Raw genomic sequence first — 11,160 nt, 5'->3', positions numbered from 1 at the left:
AGAGCCAACCTGCAGGACCCAAAGGATCTGCTGCCAAGACACCATGAGACCCTCGTAAAGGTTCTGGTTTTGGTGGCACAAGAAAGCCCTGTCCAGTCATAGGCAGGTGGTTTTAATGTTAATTCCTCTGTAGTCCTGCTCCTGCACCTATTTGGGGCTTTAAGCATAAACCCCAAGTTCACCCTGAAGCTCAACATCTCCGAGAATCCGTATTAATAACAAATAAACTGACTGTGATATGTGTAACACTACGAATTTGCTCCAAGTCGTGCAGCAACGTCTTTTCAAGCCCAGCTTTGTGTCGTGTGGTTTGCATATTCACCGTAAGGTTGAGTGAATGTATTTGTTTGTTTGTCTATTTGCCTTCTTCGAGGTCAAAATCAGTCGATGCAACTTTAAGATAAATAAAAGGGAGTACATGGAGCTTATGTGGAAGCGCTGGGTTTGAATGAATCTGGAGTGTTCCTGCAGTTGTCATAGCATCCTGTGCCCTATGGCTATACTGAGCCACTCCACCTTTCCACAAATGCCCTTGGCAGTCATTCATTCATGAAGCACTTTATCTCTGCGCAGATGAGAGAAAATACGTACTATAACCCAGGACTAGTATGTTGTTGGGGTTTTTTTGTTTTATTTTTTTCATTCAACGCCGACTCGGTGACTATAAATCGTCTTTCAACAAGGCGCTATAGGACGTGTCACACGGTTGTATCTCCCATGCAATCAGGATGTATCTACTAAAAATGAAATATTGTGACTTCAGCAGGTCTATCGGGAAGCTCACGTTACTTTCATCACCTTGAGGAATAAATATGCGGTGGCTGCTGTCAGTTGCGCAGAAATGATTTACGTCCGGTTTAACGCAGAGATTAAATGCTGATTCCTTCGTTCCTCTGCGGACGTTCTGCTAATTACAAGTCACATTCCACATGCGAAACGTGATTTGCATCGTTCCTTTTTTTTTATTGTGACCTGGACTTCAGTGTGTTGCAGCAGTGGCCTGTAATTATTCTCACAGAGGAGACAGCAAAGACTCACTGCTTTGGCAAAACACTCGCTGAGCGTGTCAAGAACGAAAAGTCCTTTCTGTCAAAGCATTTTTCAACAACTGACCCAAACCGAGCCAGACGATGAAGGCAAAAGGCAAAAAATATATATATATATCTCTGCACAGACTCGAACTGGTGAAGAAAATCACACAAGTGACGATACCACAACTGCTGCAAACCCGTGCACATGACAGCTGCAATAAGGCCAGTAGTCTAAAAACCTTAACCTAGTTCCAGGCATAGACACACTTTAAAAATGGCTGCAGCAAGCAAGCAAGCCAGCGCTAGATAAAAAAAAAAAAGAAGTGTTGGATAACAGCATCTCGAGAGAATGAAAAATGTTCAAGAAAATACACTTCATTTTTTGCTGTTCTGAGACTTCTCCGGTCAACAAAAGGGCCATCATTTCCATTCCTGTTAAAAGAATAGAGTATGGCTGATAAGTCAGCAGCACCCAGCAGCCTCCTACTGTAGATTTATTTCCTTAACACCAGCACTCAGAGTACTGAGGCCAAGATGGAGGAGGGGAATTGCCTTTTTCTTTTTTTTTTTTTCAGGTGGAGCAGAACTGGAGAGTGAAGCACTTCCAGTCTGCATGTCAGTGATGGCCGCTAGTTAAGATGGCCCTCGGTGGCAGATTTTAAAGCCACCACCACCACCACCACCCCATCCCCCACCACCACCACATACCCACTGGGACTCACTGAAACAAGCAAACACAGCAAGAGAGGAAAAATCCTAGTCTAGTCTTCGCATTAACAAACCGAAACACAGTCACAACATCAGATTGCCAACTTAAGAAAACCGGTAATTATTGCCGGGATGTTTGCACACACGTAGGCCACTAATGTTAACAGCAGCACAACAACGCTCGAGACGTAAAGCTGCAGGATTTTGAACAACAGTGGGACCGTATAGCGACGCTACGCTTGTGTATTATGGAACTAAGTGTTATAGTTTCTGTATTCCTTCATTATAATCTTTATTCTAACCATATCGATCCTTCCATCACCATCAAGCAACCGTCTATTCATGCACCATCATTTTCTTAAATGCATGATTTAAAAAAAAACAAACTTTTACTTCATTACAAGGCGACTATTTGCAAATATTTCACGGTTAGTTAAGCTGACAGTTATTTTCCTGATCATTCATTTGATGATTTTGGCTATAAAATGTATAAAAAGTGAAAAAAAATCTCCACCCGAAGTCCAAAGATATTTATTTCACTATGATGTAGGACTTTTGAGGGAATATTTAGCATTCTGACTTTTCAAAAATGACCGAAACGAAAAATCGATTTGGCAAAATAACCACAATCCGTTTAGCAGAAAACTAATCAGCTAATTGATTATGCTTCATTTAGTTTTTCTCCAAGTAATTAAGTTGGAAATGCTCAGTGTTTATGGTTGAAATTTACTTTCCATAAAAAAAAAAAAACTAAATGATGATGAATTAAATTCTATACAAACAAAAATTATACACAACAAATCAGCGACAATCTCCTGCTTGAGTCAAAAAAAGGAGAGTTTGTGTGTGAATCATGAGGATCGGTGTCTTCAGAAGCTCTCAGTGTCGCAGATTTTATTCATTGGAATGAGTTGAAACTAAGCAAACTACAGATTGTCCCTGTTTAACATGCTGACACTACATGGCTTCGGTTCTTGTGTATTTATTTGCAGATTTAGATCAACACTGATACAGCAGACCTGCTATCCATCTGTACCTCAGAGGAGCGCCGTCTGCGCCCAGGTCTTGTAAACCCAGATGGCCCGCGAGGTTACAACATCAGCACAAACGAGGTTAAAAACAAGACAAGCAACAAACGTATGCAAATGCAATGAATCGGTAATGTGTTGAATGAATTAGCGGGTTGATATTCAGTTCGTCAGACAGCCCTCGTAGTGGCCACGGGCTTCTTTCTTCGTCATGATGAGACTTGCCAGTTTTCATAACACTTCACATTTTACTCATTCTTTCAATTTCGTACTCGCTGGATCGGCAGCAAATGGCCGATCAGCGTTGGTCTAATAGACGACGTGACTCCATCTGCATCGCCTTTGTTTAGGTGCTTTCTCTCCACAAAACACTGCAGCAAGTAACTGATTAAATAAAGTAAATCTAAGAATATCTTCTTTCCAGTGACTTTATTTTTTTTATAATTGATCATATATCTCATGAAGGAATATGGCAATATACTAAAATTATTCATTCCTCTGCCATGTTTTTATTCACAGTGATGTTTTTAATTGAAAATGGTTTAAACAAGTGACAAAAGATGATTATAAATTTCTACTATTTTTTATTTTTCTGGGTTTTTTCCCCTCCTTTGCACATTTTTCAAAAGCATATCTAAAATTATTGCACAGTTTTTGAAGAAAAGGTAAAATGCAAGCATTCTAACCATTATAAACTAGGAGCAGCTGATGCAGCAGTTCTCTAGTCAGTCAAAAGTCCAGCGCAAGTCACGGCTAAAACTAAAGCGCTCAGTGAGATGCTGTTAGAGTCCATCGCTGAGCGAGAGCTGCACAAGCCTGGAAAAGGCTATAAAGCAATTTTCAGGTGTTTTCAAGTGCCAGCTGCCACAGTGCAAATCATAGTAAAAAGTGCACCGAGTTCCACACGGTGAGAAATATCAGTGGGCGTGGTAGGACACTAAAAGTCACCTCTGTGCTGGCAAGAATGCCGGTACAAAAGGAAAAGAAGAATCCGAGGACCAGCACCAAAGCTGTCCTGATGAATCTGAGGCAGACACTCGGGCAGACAGCAGTCTTCAATTCTGTGGATATATGAGACAAAAGTGGAGTTGCTTGGACACGGGGATGTGGTTTTCATGTGGAGAAAGAAAGGAGAAGCACTCAACCCGGAGAACACCATCCCCCTGGTCAAGCACGGTGGTGGGAGTGTATCATGCTTTGGGGGTGTTTTTTTCGCCGACGGGCCTGGAAACCTTGTCAAAGTCAATGGCATCATGAGAAGAGAGGACTACATTGAGATTCTGGAGGAAAACATGAGGCGCTCTGCAGAAAAACTTGGCCTTCGGCTGCATTGCACCTTCCAATATAACAAAGATTCCAAAACGCGGAGCCAAAGTGGCGAAGACACGGTTAAAAGAGAACAATGTCAGCGTTTTGAAGTCCAGACCTGCATGCCATCGAGAATCTGTGACGGGAACTGAAGAGAAGAGTGATGACAAGGAAGCCGTCCAACCTCCAACACCTGGAGGTTGTTGCAAAAGAGGAGTGGAACTAAACCCCACTGGGCATGTGCAAAAAAAGCTCGTTAGCAGTCTTAAGAAGCCTTTGATTGCCGTGGGAGCAAATTAAGGCTTTCCAATCGATTAGTTTTCCAATTTTGGACATTGCATTTTTAGCCAAAATGTAGATATATCTACAATTTCTCACATATTTCTAACTACATGTGTTTCTGTCTATGCCACCTTCACCGTAAATCCAAATTTTGGCACGCGTATGAATGTTTTTGGGCTGAAGTGCATGTGACGTAGGAGGTGAAAAGGATTTGTGCTCCCCGCAGAGCGCTAATGACATCAGGTGTTAACTGTGACAGAATCAGGGTTCTAATCTTGTGACAAACATGAGATTAGCACCTAGATGCCGAACATGTGACTTCTGAGTCGTTTACTGGATTTCAGATGTTTACTGACTTTTTTTTTTTTTTCTCACTTGATTGGAATAATCCTATTGTACACAAAACAATCCAGATTCCCCTTTAGAACTCTGAGGGGAGGAAACGTCTCACCAGCGAGCTACTGACAAACAACAAAATGTGACGGCAAAGCAAGTCGCTTCATAATTCAACGTTTCTTGTTACGTTTCTTCCTCAAACATTTATCGTCTTCCTCGGTTTGATTTGTGTCGAGCGGTTTTGACACATTTCTTCTCATGTTCGTGCCATGAGAGTACAAAACTGTTTCTTATCTTTGTGCTTTGAGGACGTCTAAACGAACACATTTTGCTAATTGAAGCTAATTGTAATCATGTGATGATGTAATTTGAATCTAACCTAAATGCTACCGCTAATACAGTGCTGCTGCTCCTGCTGTGTGCATGCGTTATCTTTTCCCAACAAACTCATCATGAGGAATGAATTTGAAAATTCGCAGCATTGTCAGACATAACGCCAGTGGCTGCTGGTGCAGAAGCAGAAAAAGTAAAGGGTGGGTGTGTTTTTATGTCGCTGGCAGGATTTTAGATGTAAGCAGCTACTGCTTTCAGTGACTCTGAATACACGTCGAGCGTGCCGGGATGAAATTAATCCACCCAGTGTTGCACCAACAAAGACAGGAAGGTTGTTTGAAGCACATGTTTTATCCTGCAAATATACGTGCCATCCCTTTATGTAATGAGGCATTGTGTGCCGCTAAAATGTATTCAGATCGAACGCTTCGTGAAGAAGGTATGTGGCCAAGAGCTAGAATTACTCCAGAAGTGCTCGTTTCTTTTAGCGTCGGAGTGTAATTGCGAACTGATATGCTTTATTGACAGCAGATAATCACTATCGGTGTGTTTGCCGTGTCTGACATTTTCTTCTCTTAGGTGGCAGTGCAGGGTTGTTGTAATTCCAGCAAGACAAAATGAGCTCCTGCCAGTGGGAGGCCTTATTCGATCTGATTCCCCAGCAGAGGCTCGTCTCTCCACAGCCTCCGCTACATCGCCGCCGCCGCCGCCGTGGCAGGCAGGCTGGCTGGTGCAAAAACCAGACCACATGTAGACTCATTTCTACTGATTAAGTCAGCCACTCATCCTCACCGGAGAACATTTCCACCTCAGTTAACAATTCTCACAGTTTAGAAAACACCTGTCATAATATACTTGTTTCTCCTTGCTCGTGGGTTGACAGAAAGAGATGATTAGCGGATAACTCCGGTTGTAAGAGCTGCAAAGAGAAAAGGAGAATACTTAAATCTAAGCACCTAGTAAGCAAGGTTAATGCTTTTTGCAATAGGCAAGACTGCTTTGCTCCCGGCAAAGGCATTAACTGCACTGAAGAATGGCGTCTGTGGCACTTACGAGCACAGCATGACACAACGCTGTCACACTTTCATCACATATATGATGTGTTTGTCATACTGCATGCATTGATTTATTTGTAGGTTACCGTCTTTGGGGGGGCTGGAGGAAGGAAGGGGAAAAAAATAAAAGTGAGAGTTGATAGCAGCACATCAACACTGCAGTGTGGAAGTGGAAGGCACAAGCTGTACTGTATGTGTATGAATCCCTGCTATTTTTATCTCCAGCATACTCAGGCATATTCCTAGACATGTCGGCTGAATGGACTAATCTAATCTAATTTAATCCAATCTAAGATAGCGGAGTAACGAGTTTCTTGTTAGTCACTTGATTCGGGAGATAATAAAATCCACAATAGTTATGCAAGGACAATATCAGACCTCTGCGCACTCTTGAATTGAGTTATTTGTCAGAGATATTGGTGTGATGATAAATTGGATCGCAATGAAAAGTAAACAGCACCGCAATATTGCTTTGAATAAAAAAGCATTAATCGTGAATGACTACAAAATGTTGTTTGTGAGACCTCCGGAAATTAATCTTGTAAAATATTTCAAAGGCAATTGACACACTGTAGCTAACATTAGTAGAAAGAAAAAAAAAAAGTGGAGATAGTAGAAAGAAAAAGAAAATTAGCCTCATTTTGTTGGCATTGGAAAACACTCAAGAGTGACTTTGGTAATCCTTTGTTGTGTTTTAGATCAGAACATAAGCCAAAATACAACTTCAGCCAAGAATAGCTGGACTTTTTTGTCTCCCAGTGCATACATTTCACAGGTTGCACTGCTTTTTGCATTGTTTAAAGCAAATCTGTGCAAATGTCTCATTTGCAATCTGACAGTCTTTGTTTGTAAAAGCGCCGGGCCCAATTCAGCGTAATGCTCGAGTGTTAGTGACATGTTTTGCCCTGAAGAAAAAAGGGGTCCAAGTATAACTCCAACGTAATGCACTATATCTTTTGAAACTTTCATGACTAAGGCTTTTGTGTATTAAATAATTCCAGGCTAATGACTGAAGGGGGCTTACGAGTAATTCTCAGGTCCGGCTCCAATGGGAGGCAGATGCTAAGTTCTCGTTTTTCATTTTCGGTCTCCTGTGTAGATGCATCACCTTCTGTGAAGTCTGGAAATCTGGGACAATCCAGGTTTAGTGAGCTGACAAAAAGAAGCCTTTTCATATCACACAAATGGGCAATATTGACAATTAATTTTAGCTTTCAATTCATCTCGCGCTCGCTCTTTTATCATTTCATGCACGTCGCGCTGTATAAATGCATTGCATAATTCATTATAAAATAATCTGTTGATAAATTTTTGATGAGTCGTTAGATCTAATGTGTCAAAAGAAATTGCCCTTTATGATTTCCCCGAGCTTTGAGTTGCATCTTCGGATTGTTTGTTTTAGCTGATCGACAGTCCAAATCCCAAAGACATTCAATTTACAATCATGTAAAACACACACGAGAAGCAATATTTCAGAAGCATGAAAGTGAAATTTTCTATTGACTAATCAGCACTAAGAATGATTTAGTTTGAAACCTATAAGTCACAACAACAACATAGGAAATGATCTCTTTGCTACTTTATTTGGTCACTAAATACTTTTCTCTCTCTTTGTCTTCTTGTTTGCAGAGAACACAAACAGCAGATGAACTATGAATGCTGAACACAATGATCTCCTCCCTCCAGCGCCAGACAATGAGAGGTCGTAGGCTGAAGGGGGCGCTGTCCAACCCCCTCTTTGTGCTGCTTTTGGCCCTTCAGATCCTGGTGGTGGCTGGGCTGGTTCGCGCTCAGACCTGCCCCTCCGTCTGCTCATGCAGTAACCAGTTCAGCAAAGTCATATGCACCCGCCGCAGCCTACGAGACGTCCCCGATGGCATTTCCACCAACACTCGCTACCTGAACCTCCAGGATAACCTCATTCAGGTCATCAAGGTGGACAGTTTCAAGCACCTGCGCCATCTGGAGATCCTGCAACTGAGCAAGAATCACATCCGCAGCATCGAAATTGGCGCCTTCAATGGGCTGGCCAGTCTCAACACGTTGGAGCTCTTTGATAATCGGCTCACGACAATCCCCAATGGAGCATTTGAGTACTTGTCCAAGCTGAAGGAGTTGTGGCTACGGAACAACCCCATCGAAAGTATACCATCTTATGCCTTCAACCGGGTCCCCTCGCTTCGAAGGCTGGATCTAGGTGAGCTCAAGCGTCTCTCCTACATTTCTGACGGAGCTTTCAAGGACTTGAGCAACCTGCGCTACCTGAACCTGGGAATGTGCAACCTCAAGGAGATCCCCAACATCTTACCTTTGATCAGGCTTGAAGAGCTAGAAATGTCAGGCAACCAGCTCGCCATTGTCAAGCCCAGCTCATTTACGGGGTTAGCGAACCTGCAGAAGCTGTGGATGATGCATGCCCAAATCCAAACCATCGAGAGGAATTCCTTCGACGACCTTCAGTCGCTGGTGGAGCTCAACCTGGCTCACAACAACCTTACCTTTCTACCGCATGACCTCTTCACGCCGTTGCATCGCCTGGAGCGAGTCCACCTGCACCACAACCCCTGGAACTGCAACTGTGATATTCTGTGGCTCAGCTGGTGGCTGAAGGAAACAGTACCCGCCAACACCAGCTGCTGTGCACGTTGCCATACTCCCGCAGTCTTTAAAGGTCGCTACATTGGAGAACTGGACCACAGCTACTTCCAGTGCGACGTTCCTGTAATTGTGGAGCCGCCCAGTGACTTAAACGTGACGGAAGGCATGGGGGCGGAGCTTAAGTGTCGCACCAGCTCGCTGACCTCCATCAGCTGGCTCACACCAAACGGCTCGCTGGTGACACACGGGGCTTACAAGGTGCGTTTGTCTGTGCTCAATGACGGGACACTGAACTTTACCAGCGTCACAATGCAGGACACCGGGACTTACACCTGCATGGTTAGCAACACGGCGGGCAACATTTCTGCCTCCGCGGTGCTCAACGTCACCTCCGTGGAAAACAGCGGGGTGACCTATTTCACCACAGTCACCGTGGAGACCATCGAGACCCCGGGGGACGACAACCAAACGCCGCTTCCACCTTTCGGCTGGGTGTCATCGTCGACGACAAAAGGCACTCCCGTTTCAACGAGGACCACAGAGCGGACTTACACCATTCCGGTTCTGGAGGTGGACGGCGAAGGATCCCCCAACGGCCTGGACGAGGTGATGAAAACCACCAAGATCATCATCGGCTGCTTCGTGGCCATCACGCTCATGGCCGCCGTCCTGCTGGTTATTTTCTACAAGATGAGGAAGCAGCACAACCAGCAGGATCCCGACGGCCCCGCCTCGTCCATGGAGGTGATTACGGTTGAAGAAGAGCTGGCGGGCGTCGCCGCCATGGAGAGACACCTATCGCTGCCCCCTCTGGAGCACTACAACCACTACAACACCTACAAGAGCACTTACCACCACCCTCCCATGCTCAGTACCATACACAGCTCAGCCACACAGGAACCTTTACTGATTCAAGCCTGCTCAAAAGACAACGTACAAGAGACCCAAATCTGATCTTAAGTTTGACTAAATATCCAGTATCAGCAGTTTCACACTTGGAGTACAATGGACCAAAACGTGAAGATAAAAGATAAATCAGACGCCGTTGACTTGACAGAGTCGATGTCGACTATGGCAATTAATCAGCATTTGGCAAAGGGACGACATACGATACTTTAAAAAGTGTCTTTACAAAAACAAAGATTATTTATTAAAAATATGTCTAGTGGCTAAATGAAGAAAAACAAATTTGTGATAGCTTTTTAGCTCATTTTATTTCTCTCTCTCTCTCTCTCTCTCTCTCTGTGTAATACTGCACAAGGGAAAGAATGGTTTCCTCAAAGCGGGAAAAGGGAAGCTTTCAATGTGTACATTTTGGCCTTATGCTAAAATTAATGTAACGCCATTAATTTTACACTTTTGCATTTACCTGACGACAGCACGGTTTTACTGGAGGAATTTCTAAGCATTTATTTGCTGGTCGGTCACCGAGTCCAATCTGGAGGGAAGTTTATGAGACGGAAAACTGGCTTATTTCCCCTCACCATCATATTCTAGCTGTCACTTAACACAAAATTAGATCTCTTAATGACGCAGCTCTGGATGATATCACAGTGAAGTCAGCGTGCCTGAGGAGCGAAGCTGCCACGAGTAAATGTGCATTTCCCCCGTGGCTCCGAAACAACAGCCATGCAGCCTTCACTTCAATTAAGATTAAGGTCTTGCTCCCACTTCCCCTCCTACATTTTCTTTGCACTTTACCTTTACTGCTGCTTCTTCTTCTTCTTTTTTTCTTTCTTTCTAACCCTCCACGTCTACCCCCATCTCTGCTCTCTTATTTCCTCCTGCTTCTCTGATTGTCTCCCCCGTCACTTAGCTCGGGCACGTTCCTCACCCCGTCGCCGTGTCTCATTTGTCTCGCTTTATCCGCCAGGCATGTGCCGCGCGACGGCAGGAATATTGCTTAGGAAAATGAAGGGGAGCATAAGGCTGCGGTCTGTAGCCTCCCTGTTAACCCAGTAATGATCTACGTCCACTCAGTGTTGCGTTACCTTTGCCATCACCCCAGGGTCACACGAGCTCAGGCGCTGATAGTCCATCTGTTAGTCCAGATAAAGAGGCAAATGAGGCTGCTTTGTAATGTAGTGTGACCCTGTCCGACTGGCGCAGACGGGGCTAACGCAGTCAGTGAAGCAGCTAGAAAACCTGCAACAAAATAAGGGGGAGATGGGTTATAGCCCATTAATCTGTATCAGCAGTTCATTTGCAGACTAACAGAGGAAAGCTGATAAGAAAACAGCATGAGACTTTTCCACTCTCCCTGTGCCCAACATCTAACGGGGGGTAGAGGCCTTTGATATTGAAGCGACCCCTGCTCGGTCTCATTTTTGTCGGAGGAAAACACACACACACGCACGCGCGCGCACGCACACACACTTTGATGCTGCATCATTTATCAAAACATTGTCTCTCCTGTCTGTTTGCGCTTTGCTTTTTCATTTAGTCTTTCAAAGAGGGGCGGCTTAGGGAAAGAGGAAGGTA

General features: G+C 44.1%; 1 protein-coding gene across 1 annotated transcript; it reads left to right on the top strand.

Annotated features, from left to right (window-relative positions):
* The first annotated feature begins 7,737 nt into the window (after nucleotides 1–7,737).
* On the top strand, nucleotides 7,738–9,633 carry LOC103367510 (leucine-rich repeat-containing protein 4C-like). The gene has a single exon (XM_008295544.1). The coding sequence runs from the start codon at nucleotides 7,738–7,740 to the stop codon at nucleotides 9,631–9,633; it is 1,896 nt and encodes a 631-aa protein (XP_008293766.1).
* Nucleotides 9,634–11,160: the final 1,527 nt, after the last annotated feature.

The sequence above is a fragment of the Stegastes partitus genome, unplaced genomic scaffold (assembly GCF_000690725.1).
Source record: "Stegastes partitus isolate 25-593 unplaced genomic scaffold, Stegastes_partitus-1.0.2 Scaffold1057, whole genome shotgun sequence".
NCBI lineage: Eukaryota > Metazoa > Chordata > Actinopteri > Pomacentridae > Stegastes > Stegastes partitus.
The sequence above is the reverse complement of the archived record's forward strand: the minus strand, read 5'-3'. Positions and strand labels throughout refer to the sequence as shown.